The 17,553-nt window shown below is 37.8% G+C and overlaps 1 protein-coding gene across 2 annotated transcripts; it reads left to right on the forward strand.

Moving 5' to 3' along the window:
- Positions 1-2,699: 2,699 nt before the first annotated feature.
- On the forward strand, positions 2,700-13,109 carry LOC105939464 (zinc finger protein 157). 2 transcript variants are annotated; one of them, XM_021308130.2, is made up of 5 exons: positions 2,700-2,989; positions 4,332-4,560; positions 7,299-7,619; positions 9,923-10,036; positions 11,916-13,109. In XM_021308130.2, the coding sequence occupies exons 2-5, from the start codon at positions 4,497-4,499 to the stop codon at positions 11,933-11,935; spliced, it is 519 nt and encodes a 172-aa protein (XP_021163805.2). In that variant the 5' UTR covers positions 2,700-2,989; positions 4,332-4,496; the 3' UTR covers positions 11,936-13,109. The 2 variants fall into 2 exon arrangements, with proteins under 2 accessions (XP_021163805.2, XP_012737077.2); XM_012881623.3 differs by having other exon boundaries at positions 2,702-2,989; positions 9,923-13,109.
- Positions 13,110-17,553: the final 4,444 nt, after the last annotated feature.

A 17,553-nucleotide genomic window follows, 5' to 3' on the forward strand; every position in this document is an offset into this window, starting at 1 on the left:
AAATTTTTTTTTTCTGTTGTGGACAAAACAAGACGTAGCCCTACAGACAGTTTCTCTTGCAGCTCCTAGAGCAGGGTCCGAAATTAACACTTGCCAAATGCGAGTAAATTTTCCGTCTGGCGAGTAGATTTCAGAGGGCTGGATGCCACATGGTGAGTAAATGTTTGTACCAAATAAATCATGTTTTCCAGTCATCATTTGGGTGGATGCTTCTTTATGTTCCTCTGTTGTCAGCTCGTATGTCAAGAAAATCGCACAAACACAAACAATCGCATACGTGACGCAAGAACGATAGCAACCACGTCATATCTGTATGCTAACGACTAGCGTTTAGCTCAAGCAAATTACGTAGCGGGATTATGTGGAGATATTTAGAAGCAGTCAGTCAGACTCACTTTGGTCGGTAAAAAGTATGCTTGGCCAGTTGATTGTTACATCTACTGGCCAACATGGCCGGTTAATCAGGGAGTTAATTTCGGACACTGTCCTAGAGCTTCAAACTCTGGCATCATGCCATCCACTGCCTCGAATGCGAGTAGATATCAGGGTCGTTTTAGTGCAAATTAAAATTTTAGGTGGAAGTGATCTGGTTCTGTTCTATACTATTTTTTCTTTTATGTCCATAACTAAGACTGATTATCTAATGAGTTACAGATATTCAGGAAGGTAGACCGTGATGGAAGTGACAGGAATATTTTGATGGCAAAGGAGGGACTGTGGGATCGTTAGTTTGGACATGTCATAATAAGATGGACTGTGGAGGACAGCTTTTACCCTTCCACCACAAACCTAATGGCACCATCTGACCTGGGATTCTGACTATATCTCTGAGAGTGCCTTGCTCAAAGTCCCCCAAGGAAACCAGTTCAGAAACTGCACACCACGGAAACATGCGAGGTGGGAGCATGGCAGCAAGTCAGGTCCAATTAGATTCAGATAATTTCAAGGAGCGCCAATCTTGTCAGCATACCAATAAAAGGGATAATGAAAGTCAGGTCTGGTCAAGTTGTGATTAGCCACATGCTATTCTCAGAATCCCTGGATGAGGAAATTAGGTTAGGGTTTTTGGATGTCGCTCAGCAGTGTTCTGGTGCTTTTCAGCGCTGTTCAGGACTCGCAGAGCAGCATGTGTTTGACAAGTCCATGAAACAAACCAAGACATGGATGACGACAAATTTACAGCCTTTTCTTCTTAAGTCACATTGGGAGAAAGAAGTTAAGAAGTTAATTGCAGTTGCATTAACAGATGAGCTCTGGCATTCTGTTCTTCACGGGGTCCACTCTTCTTCTATATGTGCCAGAAATGGGCTCCATCAATTCAAGGTCCTACACCGGTTACATATTACAAAAGTTTTCTCCAGGGACTGATCCCCAGTGTAACCGATGCAGGGCAGAAACGGGTTCCCTTATTCACACTTTCTGGGCATGCTCGAAACTTGATGCCTATTGGACTTCTATATTCAATAAACTTTCAGAAATATGGAATGTTAAATTTGGCCCCTCCGCTCTGACTGCAATCTTTGGAGTTAAACCTCCAGATGTTTTACATTCCAAACATAATTCAAATACAATAGCTTTTGCTACACTGATTACGAGACGTTGTATACTTTTGAGGTGGAAACAGGAGGCCCCTCCTACACATGAATAATGACTTGCAGAGCGCATGAGGTTTTTGCATTTAGAAAAGATGAGATGTACATTGGTAGGTTCAGCTGCTGAATTTGTTAAGGCATGGCAACCATCTTTACAATTTTACAATCCATGGAAACATTCAGGACGAGTCCCTCATCACAATTGTTGTAGTTAGCTTTAAAGCGAATAGATTTTTTGTATTTTCCTTTATCATATTTTTTGTGTATGTTTTTTGTTTGTTTTTGTATGTGTGTAGAATTTTTTTTTTCCTGTTTTATGTGGGGTTTTTGTATATTAAAATGAACAGCATTGTATAAAACGTGAATTCAGCAAACAATGTGCTGTTGAAAATCTATAATTAAAGTTAAAAACGAACAGCTTCATAGCCATAAACGTGTACCAACAAGGCACGTCAGGTTTCCAAATTTGTTTTCACAAAACTAAACTCAGTATTCTCTCTAATTTAAGCTCTGATTAGCTTTTTTGTGGTAGGACTGCTTATCTTGTGTCAGTTTTACAGATGGAGAAGATTCCTCTCAGTTTTTTAGTCACTCAGATAAATAGCAGATGTGGGTTTAAATATCAGCGCCTGTGTGGTCTAACATTTTAGATGGATTCAGGCCTTGTTGGTCTTTCTGGGAAGCGGTTTCTGTTTATTGTTTGTTTACTGGCTGGTTCATGTCAAGCAGCAGGCTGCACTGCGTGAAGAGGCCATCGACGAAAGAGTAAAAGCGCTCTGACTGAGCTGAGCTCCATCTTCTGTGAATGTAGGGAGTAATTAGGTGCAAGGACAGCCACTGATAACTGAAAACAGATGTCACACACGCTGTAGGTTTTACTTCTCCACAGTTTGACTGGAGTTTTTTTTTTTTCATTTGTAAAGTTTTAACCTTTCGGAATAAAGCTTAATCATTTACAGTGGTCTTGATTAACCGTTCTCCGTTTTTTAATGGTTCTGCAAACATTTTCTTTGTTCTTTAGCGAAAATCTGAGCGACTGTGTGTTGTAGGAGCTAACTGACTCCAGAAGAGGGCAGCAGAGAGACACTTCTCCCAAGGCATAATTAAGGAGTGTTTGCGCAGATGCCTGATCAAAATCCAGCCCAGATCCATAAATAAATGATTTCCAGACGGAGACTGGAGTTCCGATGGCCTGTAACGCCACTAATAATCCAGTCTGGCAGAACCATACCCGGCTAGAATGGGAGCTGATCTGCCTGGCTCATTTTAAAGAGAGCAGAAATCATGAAGAAGGTGGATTTTATTCAGCACTGAAAGCCTGCCTTTAGAGGGCAAACTGCAGAGGAATCAGCTCGTAGCCAGCAAGCCACAGGATGCTGGTGGACACCAAACAGCTGGTAAGAACAAGGTCCGACTTAATGAGGACAAAACAGATTTTATTTAGGGTGGGCTATTCTTCGGATAGACGCTTAATTGACTATAACTGCGACACGTCAGCGCGTCCGCCATATTGGAGAGAGAAAAAAAACGGGCTAATTAACTTTTCAGGTGAACGAGAAAAAAACTGCCGTTATATCTTGATTCAAATGTGTTTGGATTCAACAAAATGGTTTTATCACACGAACACTTTGATGCCGGCGTTAATCTGAGCAAGTGTTAGATATATTTGCAATAACGGGTAAAAGAAGCGCTCAAAAGCAATAAAGTTATTTTAAATCTAAAATAATTAAAAGCTTCGGCGCTTCAACGTAAGGAGAAACGGGGACACCTAGTGGCAAAGTGGAGTCATGGCAGCTTTTTCATAAATTATCTTAATCCAAAATGCGTGATGTATAAATCTGTAAATGTAAAGTCATACGCAATCTTAAGCAATGTAATTTATGTACCTGTTTGTATAGCAATAAAAGCAGATGTTAGTATATCTAAACATTGGACACCAGTTATTATGAAGATAAAGAATCATAGCAATGCTGATTTCTCCAATAAATTTTCATTTAACTGTACACTGTCTTCTCAAGAGTCCATAACATTATCTTAGACAGTAATTGTTTGGGGCAGTGTGGTCGACAGCAAGTGCTGGCAGACGTTTCATTCAGTCAAAACCACATTTCCTTTATAGTAAAAATAAAGTAGTTGTAGAAATGTCTGAGGTTTTATTATATTTAGCATATATATATATTATAACGCTTATATTTAGCATACTGGAAGGACATATACTATATAAATACTATATATATAAAAATATACTTATAGTTTCTAAAATAAAGTATGTATGTGTGTGTGAGTTTACAAAAAGGACTCTTTAAGTCTAAGGAAAAACATAAAAAGAATAAAAATCTGATGTGAATAGTTTAAGTGTTTTCTAAACACATTTATTTGTTAATTGAATTTAATCCTAGTCTGTTATTGTTATTTTGCTGTTAGATTTAAAAGGGATACTTTTCAGTATCAAGATAGTACAAGATATTTTCTTGTGAAACCGAAAAATTAAAGTGGAAAAACGAAGTGATTGGAACATCTGATTTTGATAGTTTGGGATGGGTGAGTGAATACTTCTGTCAATATCGTGTTGTAAGATATCGTTTATGTGCAACATAAAAGCTAAAATGGTGTCTGTTATTCTATATTTTGGGCTGCAACAGATGTTGTAGTGTTTGCATAATCCATGTCTGTGGTTTACTCTGAATAAAAACACTTTTATGATCTATCCTTATTCTTGCTGTGTCTCTCCTTCCTCAGACTTTGTGCAACGCTAATGTTTGAACATTTGGAGACTGACGAAGAAATCTCATCTCATCAGGAAAACATCTTAATGGAGTCGACCTTTTTTTGAAGTGTATTTAGAGAAGTGGACACTGGACAGTGGATTCAGAATACCAAGCAGGATAAGCACATCAACCGAAAATGGAAAGCCAGGACTCCAAAACGCAATCTAGCTTTATTGAATTTGTAAAGAAAGAAACTCAAGGTAAATATTTTTCCCTGCCTGATTAAATTGAACGAATATTAATTTGACAAGATGGAGCCACTTCCATTTAAACCGAGCAGCCACCACAGAACCACTAACAGCTTTCTAATTGGCCTTACTTGTGTTTAGTCAGTGTTTTGTTTGTGTTTTCAGGTAACTAGGGAGCGACCAATCAACTTCTTAATGCTTCACGGAATATGTTCACACTAGTAGCATCTAGGGCTGTGCATAAAAATCGATATAAAGATTAATATTGATATTTTTAAAAACGATTTAATATTGATATTTTGGCTTTCAATATCGATATACCTCCCAACCTCTAGGGGGCGTTATTACAGCGCAACCATTACAGTTCACAGCGAAGGAGAGCAAGTGAGACGAATTTGTGGAACGGCCGACAGGATTTTAGAAGCTCCTTTGTCCCTAAAATCAGATGTTTGGGCACATTTTTGGTTTCTGTGACACGTTAAATGCATTGAAGCAAATGCACTTTATTTTCCTGTTAATATGTCTGTGATCAATAAATAGAACATAAACATAATATTTGGCTGATTTTGGTGATTGAATCACTGAGCATTAATTCAAAGTAATAAATATCGATATTGGAATCAAAGCAAGCTGAGCTATGTATCGAGAATCGTATCGAATCGGCTCATCCTAGATGATACCCAGCCCTAGTAGCATCAGTGACATCACTTTATTTATTACATATTACATATATTACATTCTTTGGATTACTAATTTTAAATATATTTATCTTTATATTGTCATTGTGTTGTTCTTTATAGTATAAATTGTTGTGAAAATTATGAGACAAGATTTTTGGATTTGGATCTGTTAGCACAAATTATTGTGAGGTTATTGGCTAAATGTATCTGCTGTTAAAAGTTTTGATGATGATGAAGATAATACTACATTTAATTTAAAAGTCCCGTTCAGGTCACTCAAGGTCCCTGTACAATAAAACACACAGTATAAAACAACAGTTAAAAATGCAATAAAATTACAGAGGGTATGATTTCTTAAACAAGTTTTAAATCTTAATTTACACAGACGGAGAGTTTATATAACACGTGTATGGTAGGAGGAAGTTCTATAGTTGAGGTCAGAATGCTATTATTTTTTTTTTCTCTCTCTATGGTAGGACAATTAATTACCTAATCAATTACCTCTCGCCTCGAGAGGTAATTGATTGAACCTATTAAAAATTAGTCAGTGTTGCTAGTTCCTCAGTAAGGTAAGTAGCTACAGGCTGTCCACAAAGCCCCCAAATAATGTCATTATCTAATTTGCATAATTTCCAATTTGCCTGTATTTTTCATGTCACTATTCTAAACATTTACCTTTTTTATGTTAGTAGCACAACTTCAAAGGTTTGTGGGTAATTTACATTAGTAAAATGTCTCTTTTTTTTGTTCACTTTTCTTGTCACTTCTGAAAGAAAATTCAGAATCCTGACTTTAGGAGCAGGTAACCAACCACTACACCAGGAAATCTGTTGGCAGTCTAGTCAGGGATGTTTTGCGATTAGGATTGGACTTTTCTTTATACATTTGTGAATTTGTTAACTCCAGAATTCACTTTACAGTACGGTGACCAGACGTCCCCGATTTGCGGGGATAGTCTCTGTTTTTTATGGCTTGTCCCCGGCAAAAGCTGTCCCTGGAAATGCCCCTGATTACAGTGTATCACAATGGAGTAAAAAAGTTTACTCGGTCCTGCTGCTGTTCCGACTTAGTAGAAGATCTAAACCGAACGCGCCTACCCCGCCCAGTCAGAATCGCATATCGGGCAAAACAAACCAACCCCCAGACAGAGATTCTGCGGCGTCGTCATCTTCAAGTTGGAGCCCGTGTGCCGTAAACTTGGGAGCAGCCTGTATTTAAGAATAGGGAAAAAAAGAGAGAAAAATGGAATAAGAACAGTTAAATGAAACGGTACCCTTAATGCAAGTACTGCTATATTAGGTCAAAATAGAGTCAAATTGTAAAAACCCATCGGCTCTCTCTTAAAGCTGATCAGTGTAAGCCAAGTTACTTAAAACAGTTTAATTCACTGACAAGCGCTGCAGAAGGCTGGGAGCTGAGCCTTTAACTCCCTGCTGACCACATGTTTGAAAACATACACCAACAATACAGAACCGTCTGTGGGGATCAAACCAGGTACTTGCAACTTTCTCAGAGTGAAAGCACACTGCTCTAACCACGAGGCCACCACTCCCCCAACAAGGAGGGAACTTTCCTTTAACTTGGGCCACCTTAGTGGGGAGTTGAATTATTGATCTCTGGTTTACCGGCATGTGTCCATGTGGTGCAGAGCTGTAGCAGGTTCCTTTTGTAGCAGCTAAAACATCCCATCTTATGAACACTGAAAACTAAAATGATAGAAAAACTGCTTAAAACAATCAAAGTATGAAGTTTTACTCAATGCTGCAGCGGGTAGCAGCCATCATCAAAGTGGAAGTCGGGTACCATCCTGTTGCGTTCACTTTACGACTCGTAATTCCAACTTTAGGGGCCATTGTAGTTAAAATTTCATACTCAAAACTCAAAATCTCTGACTAATGAGGACAAATAGTTCCCAGCATTGGTCTGTGACACCAATGCCATAATGCCTGCTTGGAGGTGTAGTCTGTCTGGCTTTTCCAGTAATGATGGCTTAACAGGGATGTGTAAATTATGTCTTTATGGATTTCGTTCCTTATTTTTTGAGGAATCAAATGTTCTTGTGGGTTTCAGTGATTCCTGGGCAGCAGCTGTTGGTGGTTAAAGAAGAGGTTCGCCATGACTGGAGCTGTAGTCTGTATCCGCACGACTCAAAGCCACCCCACATGAAGGAGGAAGTGAAGCTTAATGTGAAAAATGAAAAAGAGAAACCCGAGTTCCCAGTGTGCAGTCACATCAAACCCGAAGACAAGAAAAGAGAACCTCCAACGTGCAGCTTAGCTGAACAGATGGAAACAGAACCTGGTGAAGAGGACTGTGGAAAACCAGAACCAGGCAGGAACCCCAGTCCTATATGTTCTTTTCAAGAGAGTGAGGTGACAATCCACCAAACAGGTAAAATATTTAAACACTGTTCCAGATTAAAAGCTCAGACTGGAAACACTGGAAAAAGCCAGTTGGTGGTGGTCTTTGTCAAAACATTCAAACATAAGAGTAAGCTACACACGATGATTAACAGCATCAAAAATACATATTTAGCTGAGTGTTTATATTTTGTTAGCGATTCATTGTATGTAAGTGTTTAAAATATATTTATTTTATTCTGTCTGTAGGATTGTTATTTATGCCTAGCAAGAATCTTTGGTTAAAATTTGTCAGGGTCCATCAATTTGTTATATGCTAATTAATTATGCTTTATTTTAATAGACTTCTAAAAATAAAGGAACATTTTTTATTCAGTTTAATATGGTATCAGTTAAAATTCAGGGATTTTGAGATGTTAATGAAATTAACAAGTGCACTAAAGAGGCAACAAAGAGATGACCACAAAACAGGAATGGTTCTGCAGATTTTCACCCCACTTTTCTTGACTGCTTTTCAGTACTTTAGCATTTGACCAGGGTCAGTGTCACTACTGGTACCAAGAGGCAATTCCTGGACCCTACAGAGTTTGCACAGGCAGTCCAACTTCACCAGGATGGCACATCAATATGTGCCATTGCCAGAACTTTGTTGTCTCCCAGCATGCTCTCAAGTACATGGAGGAGGTTCCAGGAGACATCAAGTACTCTAGGAGAGCTGGACAGGGTTATCGGAGGTCCTTAACCCATCAGCAAGACCAGTATCTGCTCCTTTGTTCAGGGAGGAGGAGAATCGGTACTACCAGAGCTATACAAAGTGACCTGGAGTGGCTAACTAGTGTAAAGATCTTTGACCAAATCATTAGAAACAGATTTCATGGGGAGTATCCCGATGGCCTGACATTCTCTAGTGCAGGGGTGCCCAAAGTTATTAGAAGTTCTTATAAAAATACAACTTTATTCTCTTAATTTTACAGCTTTATTCTCATAATATTATGACTTTTCTCTCACAATTTCCCCCCAAAAAAAGGAAAAGTTTGGGAACCCTTGCTCTAGTGGGTGCTATGCTCACTGCCTCGTACTCTGGACCTCGACTGCCTTTGCCAGAGAACATCAGAATTGGCAGGTTCGCCATTGGCACCCTGTTCTTTTCACAGATGTGAGCATTTTCTCACTGAACCCATGTGACAGACATGAAAGGGTTTGGAGAAGCTGTGGTGAACATTATGCTGCCTACAGCGTCATTCAGCATGATGGGTTTGATGGTTTGATGGTCTGGGGAGGCATCTCCATGGAGGAAATCACAAACCTGTACATGTCACCCTGCCATTAGGATGAAATCCTTAGACCTTTTGGACACGGCACTGGTGCAGTGGGCCCTGGGTTCCTCTTGGTGCCTGACAATGCCGGGCCTCGTGTGGCAAGAGTACGCAGATAGTACCTAGAGGATGAAGGAATTGATACCACTGACTGGCCTCCACACTCCTCTGACCTAAATCCAACAGAGTCTCTCTGACAGAGTCTATCTGTCAACGCCATAGCCTCTTTTCCATTACAAGCCCGAGCATTAAAAGCCCAGGCTTTGGTTTCCTGCAGAAAACTAAATCTTAAAACTACTTTTTCTGACAAATTAAGGGTATAAAATCAATAGGTTTGGAAACTCATCATCTCATTACTCCCCCTTATAGTGGACAGTTTTTCTTGTTGAAAACTCCTACCATCAGACCAGGATCATTTTCCCGTGAAAGTAAAGCCTGGGAAAACCTGAAATTCCCCGTATGGAAACACACATTGAGGTCTAATGGAAAGGGGCCTCATACCTCTGACTTTCCAGGAGCACAGTGATGCCCTGGTCAGGAAAGAAATACCCCAGGACACCATCTATTGTCTCATAATGAACATACTCCACCGTTGACAGGCATGCATACAAGCACGTGAGAGCCATACTAACTACTGGGTACTATTCTGAGTTGCTGTGATGATATTTCAGCAAATTGGACTAGTCTGTTAGATCCGTTTTTTTTTTTTTTGTTTCACTCTCTCTTTTACTTCAGATTAAGCCCTCTGTGGGTTGATCATTTCTATTGTCATCAAATGATGTGGCATCCTTTTGTTCCTAATACATTATGCTTTCCGTATCAGTGAGGATATCCAGCAGTTTAAGATTATTATTATTAAGATCTGATGGGTAACATGTTCCTATACTTTTTTGGAGCAGATACTAACCATTATCAGTAAGGAATAGTTTGCTTTGTTTCTTAGGCTTTAAGAAAAACAGTACTATTTTGTAAAACTTTGTAAGCAAACATTTGAATCCACGTTTGTTTGCTTCCCCAGATCAGCAGCTGTTGGGGATGAAACGAGAGGCTCCCCGTGACTTGACCTCTGATTTGAATCAGAAGGATCCACAGGCCCCCCACATAAAGGAAGAAGATGAAGAACTGTGGATCGGTGAGGAGGGAGAGCAACTTCTTGTGAAGATTGTAGATGATGAGAAACTTAGTTCATTATCAGAAAATTATCGTATGAAACCTGAAGAGAGCAGAGAGACAAGTGCTCCAAGTAAGAACTCAGCTGTACAGATAAAAAAAGAACCTGATGGAGACTGTGGAAAACCAACACCGAGGAGGAATCCTCGTCCAAATACACGTATACAGTCAAAGAATAATGAAAATGCCTCTGACTCTTCTGATACTGAAGTCAGTGGTGAAGATGACAATTGTGTGTCACGTCGCTCAGTAGATAAGTCTTCTGGCTCTTCAGTTAAGAAGAAACGTTCTAGAAAAAAGCAAAGCTCTGACACTCAAACTGGAGTCAAAGCTGAGAAGAAATCATTTGCCTGTGAGGATTGTGGTAAAACATTTCCCTATCAGTGTCATCTCAAATCGCACATGAGACTCCATACTGGGGAGAAACCATTTGCATGTGCTGATTGTGGTAAAACTTTTTATCAGCAGTATCAACTTAATTGTCATATGACAGTGCACACAGGAGAGAAACCATTTTCTTGTGATTTTTGTGGTAAAACGTTTCCCTATCAGTGCCATCTCAAATCTCATTTGAGACTCCATACTGGAGAGAGACCGTTCGCCTGTGGTAATTGTGGTAAAGCATTTACAGAGCTGAAGGATCTTAAACGGCACATGAGATGCCACACAGGAGAGAAACCGTTTCAATGTGAGGTGTGCTCCAAAAAATTTAGCCTGAAGGGAGCTTTAAAGCGACACATGATGATCCATAATGGAGAAAAACCATTTGCATGCACAGATTGTGACAGACACTTCAGATTTAATGCTGATCTACAAGCACACATGTTAACCCATTTAGGAATAAAACCATTTGCCTGCGCTTATTGTAATGCAAAATTTACTCGAAAAGGAAGTCTTCTTCTGCATGTTCGGCACCATACTGGGGAGAATCTGCTAACCTGTGATATTTGTGAAGAGAAATTTGTCCGAAAATGTGATCTTGACAATCATATGCCAGTTCACTCAAGAGCACAGAGGGTTCCATCTGGAAATGAGAATTTTGTCTGCGACGAATGTGGGAAAAGGTTTGTTGAGAAGTCACGTCTAACAAGACACATGATTACTCACACAGGAGAAAAACCATTTAGTTGTGATGTTTGTTGTGCAAGGTTTTCACGACAGGAACACGTGAAGAGGCACAAAATGACACGCCACAGTATGATCAGGTCAAGTGAAGAAACAAAAAATTACACAGGAACGCAAGAAGAGACACAAAATTACACAGAATCGCAAGAAGAGACGCAAAATTACTCAGGAACACATGAAGAAGCACAAAGTTACACAAGAATGTGTGAAGAGACAAAAAATGATGCAGAAGTACAAGAAGAGACTCAAAATTACACCCCACAATACATGAACATATGAGGAAACAGAACAACACAAAAATGAAGAGACACAAAGTTACACAGCAACACACAAAGAGACACAAAATGGTGGCAAAACAAATTCATACCCCTCAGTTCCAGTTTTTCAGAGAGAAGGACTTGATGGTCCATTGTTGTATTTCTTTTGTTGAGACATTAGTGTTGGATTCAAATATTGAGGGGAAGACTTTTTGGTTTGAGAGTGAATGCTGGCCAGACGAAAATCTGCATGACAAAGATTTTTTTTGATGATGTACAGGTTAAGATCTTTGTTTCTGTCTTTGACAGTCTGCCTTTTTTTAGTGGTTTGCTGACACCTGCTTTGTAACATGTACTAACCTTTTGACTTCTCCTTAAAGACTGAATTGTATTGCCTATATAATTATTTCTAACGTTATCTCTAACGTCTTTTGTAATTAGACTAAAATTTCATTTTAGATGCTAGAAGAATGAGCTGATGTCTGTCCTCAAACCCTGTAAGTATAAACCTAAGCCAGCCTTTCCTTCATAAAAACTGAATTTGGCAGGTAATTTATTGGTATTATGTTTTTCTATAATATTAACATTTTTTTTTTTTTTTTACTTTTGCCTGATAGAGGACTTAGCTGTCTGTTTTATAACAAAGTATAAAACAGAACTGACTTCTCCTCGTTTAAGACTGAACTTTGTTGGTACTAAATGCCATCATCATGTTTTCTACAATCTTTGTAATCCAGTTTAAGTTTTTACTTTAAGTCAGTAGAACATTTAGTTTGTTCTGTAACATGATAGTTTAAAGATAAACTAACCTTTCCCTAACAGCTGAACTTGACTGCTAACATTATGTGTTTACATTATTTAGTAAAATCCCTAAGCATGTTTAGGTCACTATCTTTTTTTGTTACAAGATTAAGCTAATGTCTGTTCTGTAGCATAGACGTATAAACCTCAACTGAACTCATCTAAGATATTTCTAAAGTCTTTGACGGGTTAACTTTTAAAGTTTTTACTGTTAAAAATATTTTTTTTGCTATTAGAAGACTGGGTAAAGGCGAGTTCTGTAGTTTGGCTGTGTGAAATATTTATCTGTAATGTCAGCTATGATGAGCTTTGTCTGGGTCTAGTTGATTGTCTTGGAGTTCACTAGAACAACGGGAGGAAATTCTACTTTGTTCTTCAAATTAAACAAAGTCAGTAATCTGTAGTTGCACCTGTAGGGATATTGTTTCTGTGCCTTCAACTTGTGATTATAGATTAGATCCAGGGTAAGAGGTCCTGGTCTTTCCTCCAACCACAACACTCTCAACAGACTGAAATCTAAAACAAGTGGAAAGGAAAAACATTGCTTTATATTGGGTTAGAAACTCCTTTTAGATTAGATATGGCTAATAATATGAATTGACTAAACACTAATGCCACTGATGTGCCTTTGTTTTGTTTTTTTTTTCAGCAGAAGTTTTGTTCTGTTTAGGTGATTGCTGTGCTATTGATTTTTGTCATACTGCTCCATCTGATTTTATGACTGTTTTGACTTTTTTTTTTAAAGTAGCCTATAAGGTACTATGTAGCTAGCATCTCTTTGACCAGACTCTGCTGCTGAAATCTGTTATGTGTGTTCCTCTTTGTGTAGACACATTAAACATTTAAAGGCCATACTACTGCCTGTGATTATCTTTGTTAAGATTTCAACAACAGATGAGGTTCTGCTAGGACTCCTTGGCTGCAGCTTATTCTAGAAAGAAGGTGAATGTCCACAAAATTAGCTTTTTGTTTAAAAACTACCAGCCAATGTTTCCCAGTGTTCTCCATTTCCCACTAAGTGTAAAAGATCAACTTGGATTAATCAGATTAAAACCGGTGGCGTTTAGCTGCTAATAAAAATAATCCAATTAGATCACCAATACTCGCACATACAAAATTGGAAGTTTAAAAAGGTATGTCAAACCTAGCTAATCAGTTATTGATGAATCAAATCCAGTAGGCTGATTTAATATAATTTTAATGGCTTCAACCACAAACGCAAGGGCTTTTTTTGCAGGAAAAGTAGAGGCAACAATTTGGAATGGATTCAAGAAACGTCTTGGGTGTTTGTTGCAAAAGAAATAGAACCAGAATAAGCAAATATTCAGTTACAGATTACATTTATATGAAAAGTCATAAAAGTAAGTAGAGAGTACCTGGAAATTCAAATTAGTTTTTTTGTTTTTTTTATTAAATGTAACTTTTCCTGTTGTTGCAACTCTTTGTTTCACTGGACGCAGGCTGAATTGAGCACTTTGGTCCTATGGTTTATACCATGCTTATTTGCACCACCAATCTTTTGTTAAAATGTATACATATTCACAAGAACAATATCGGGTATGAATGTTTTAAGGAAATTTTTGTGGGGCTAAATTAGAAATACATTTTATATGAAAATAAAGTCGGAAAAACTCTAGCTCAGACATCATTCAAAGGCTAAATCCAGATGTCTGCAGTCAGCTGGAAGAAAATCTGCAAGCAGGCTGAGATTAATGGGATTTTTCTGAGCTGAATATGACCTCAGTTGGACATGGCAGCAAAAAGATACCATTTCCTTTAATAATGATACATCTTTGATACTTTTGGCTGGCAGCACGGTATTTCTTGCTCACCACCTTTAACATTTTTTTTTTACATTTTACCTTGTAAAACATGTTTTTATATTGAAAATTTTTATACAAAGTTTACTATCATATGTTAATTGTGTAATGAACATGCTTACTGAATTAGATTCCATGTGATTAACCATGAATTAGAGTACATGGCCTTGAGATGACTTTTTGTGCATTGTGTAGTATATAAATAAACTAAAGGTAATTTTTTTTGCTGTTGGAGACATTCTGCAGAAGCTGCATTCAAGTAATTTTGATACACAATATTTTCATTAAACTACTTGTAATGGTAATCATTAAGAGAAGTGTGAGCAACATCTGTACATCACAGTAAGTAAGTGTTATGTGTTCAAGAGACTTGGTTAAAACATCTTCAGATTTTAAAATTCCCGGATATAGTTCAATAAGAAAAGATAGAAGTAACAACAGCAGTGGAGGAAGGTGTGCAACCTTCATTAAAAATGTTTTGGCATATAAAGGAAATCATGTACCCGAAGAGTATGAATGTGTCAGTGTAGAAATATTTAACTTAGAAAAATTGGAAATATTAAGATACTCAACTATTATAACCCATGTAAAAAGTTAGAAAGTGAAGTATTTAATGCAATTTTTGGAGCAATAACGAGGAGAGAAGTTTGGTGTGGTGACTTCAATGCACATAATAGCCTATGGGGAAGCAGACAGACAGACAATAATGGTAGAATAGTGGAAGAAATGATGGCTGAAAGGTCACTGGTGTCCCCTAATAACGGGCAGGAAACAAGAATTGACATACATAAAGGTACTATGTCAACCTTGATCTAAATTTAGTATCCAGTTTGATTGTTAGTTCAGATGAGTGGGGTGTGAGGGGAGAGTCCACGCTAGGAAGTGATCACTTTTTTCAATTTATTTAGACATGGTGAAATCCAATTAAAGATGGTGTTTCAATAAAGCTAAATGGCAAAATTTTAAAACGGTATGTGAACAAAAAGTCACTTAGTGAATTAAAGGGAATATTGATTAATGCACTAAACAGGTAACAGAACATTTACTAAATGCTGCAGAACTTAGTATTTCAAAAGCAACAATTAAAGGATAGGATATAAGATAAGCAGTCACTGCTGAATATGTATAGGCCTCTTATGAGATCAGCAATAGACTATGGATGTTTGGTGTATGGAGCAGCAGTAAAATTAACATTACAATTGACACATAAATTGCAATAAAGTGCATTACAAATAGAGTACTGGAGCAACTAAGACTACCCCCATCAAGGCTCTTTTAGTAGAGACTGGAGTGACTCCATTAGAAATGAGACAAGTCAAAATATCACTTTCTTACTGGATAAGAGTTAAAAGTAGTAGACAAGAAAACCCAGCAACAAGCATATTAAAGAACTGTTGGGAATACTCCAGATTTAAAAGAAATGGCTTTGGCTGAACAGGAAATGAATGGGCAAAAATATATGAGTTAGATGATAAGACATTCTCTAATAATAATCCAATTAGTGCTGTACCAACATGGTTGTTTCCAGAAACAAAAGTTGACTTGGAAATACATGAAATGAAAAGAGAATGGAAACATAATGAAGTTGGGGTAAAAACTTGCTAATATATTAGACAATTGTATTATATGTATTTAAAAATTTACTGAAATGGTTAAAAAAAATCAAATGGAATGTGGGAATAAGGATATACATTTTAGGGTTTATCTGTAAAAGATTAACGGACCTTCTGTCTGTATACACAGCAGAAATAGTTGCAATAATTATTAGTTTACAGTGGGTGGAGGAGGTTAGACCGGACAGGGTGGTGATATGCACAGATTCATAAGCAGTAATAGAAAGTATTCGATCAAAATGAAACTGTAGGAAAGACCATGTCTTAGATATTCATCAGAGTGTATTCAGGTTATTTAGGTGTGGAATAGACATTCAGTTCTGTTGGGTACCGGCACATGAAGGGGTTAAAGGAAATGAAACAGCCGATATGCTAGTTAAAAAGGCTTTGGGAAAGGATAAGATGGTTTAGCTTCCATTTAGGAAAGGGGAAGGTAAATTAATAATTAAAAAGAAAGAAGCAGAAAGATGGCAAAAAATATGGGATGAAGATGAGAAAGGAAGAAGATTATATATAGTTCAAGAATCTGTAATATTATAAATTATAGACAAAGAAGAAGAAGGGAAGAGGTAATTTTCACTAGACTAAGAATTGGTCATACCTACTTGAATGAGTTTTTGTTTATACTAGGGAAAAGGAATAATGATACATGTGAGAGTTGTGGAGGAAAGGAAAATGTGGTTCATGTTTTGATGAAGTGCTATAAATATGCAGCTGAAGAAGAGAGGATGAGGAAAGTAATTAGGGAAACAGGGAGAGAATGGAGTATTAAAGGAATATTAGGGACAGATGGGGATAGGGAGAATATTTGGGTCATTAATAAAGCATTGTTTTTATTTTTACATAACACAAAATAAAATAAAAATAAAAAAATAGAATATAGTGGAACTTATAAGGCTGCACTTGTACAGCAGATGGCGGTATGCACTTGTAAGTTTGGCCAAACAAAGGAAAAGAAGAAGAAGAGAGGAAATTGAGATTTGGTCACACTGGATTAAATAGTACTCTATTTATCTTAGGCAAACATAGGAATGGTAAATGTGAATACTGTGGGGCAGATGAAACAGTTGAACAGGAGGAGAGACAGCAATTTATTCAAAATTTAAGAAAAGTAAAAGTTAAATTAGATTTATTTGAAGTATTCAGACGTTATTTAGACAGTAAACTTTACATGATAGTATTTTATATAAAAACAACACATTTGTATAATAGAATTTAATTCCTGACTCATTCCGGCCCACACTCCATTCCAGTAGATGGCGGAAATGCATCTATCTGTTGTTTGCCAACCGCCAAAAAAAAAAATACAAAGAAGAAGAAGAAGAAGAAGAAGAAGAGGAGGAGGAGGAGGAAGCAACCAGGGATTCCTCAGTGTTAGCTTGAATGGCTGACACAAAAGAAAAACTTGTTTTGTGTGTGAAATATTAATATATAATATTAAGACTGTGACGTCTAGACGTCGTGAGGATGCGGCTTCTTCTTGCTGGTTTTGAACCTCTGTGATTATTTCTAGCCAAAAGTTGCGATGCAGGCTGCGATTAGCCTTCTGTAGCAAACAGAATGGACTCGATGGAGCTTCAGCAGCTAACAACAGAGACGCGTTGAGACATTAATTCAGCTGTTTGGGCTTTTGAAAGTCCACAGTTTGAAGCTACAAGACGAGTCCAGACTGCATAGGTGCGTGGAAGACCTCACCCACCCGTGGACGCCTCCCCCGAGGCTGGTTCAGCCGTGGACCGAGGGACTGGGGACAGCTACTGTAGGTAAGATGGCAACATTTTCACAAGAGTTACACCTTAAAACAAGTCAACTCATCTGAGAGAGAATTTAATAAACGTTTCAAAATTATGTTTTTTGTCGCTA

This window comes from Fundulus heteroclitus, chromosome 10 (assembly GCF_011125445.2).
Source record: "Fundulus heteroclitus isolate FHET01 chromosome 10, MU-UCD_Fhet_4.1, whole genome shotgun sequence".
NCBI lineage: Eukaryota > Metazoa > Chordata > Actinopteri > Cyprinodontiformes > Fundulidae > Fundulus > Fundulus heteroclitus.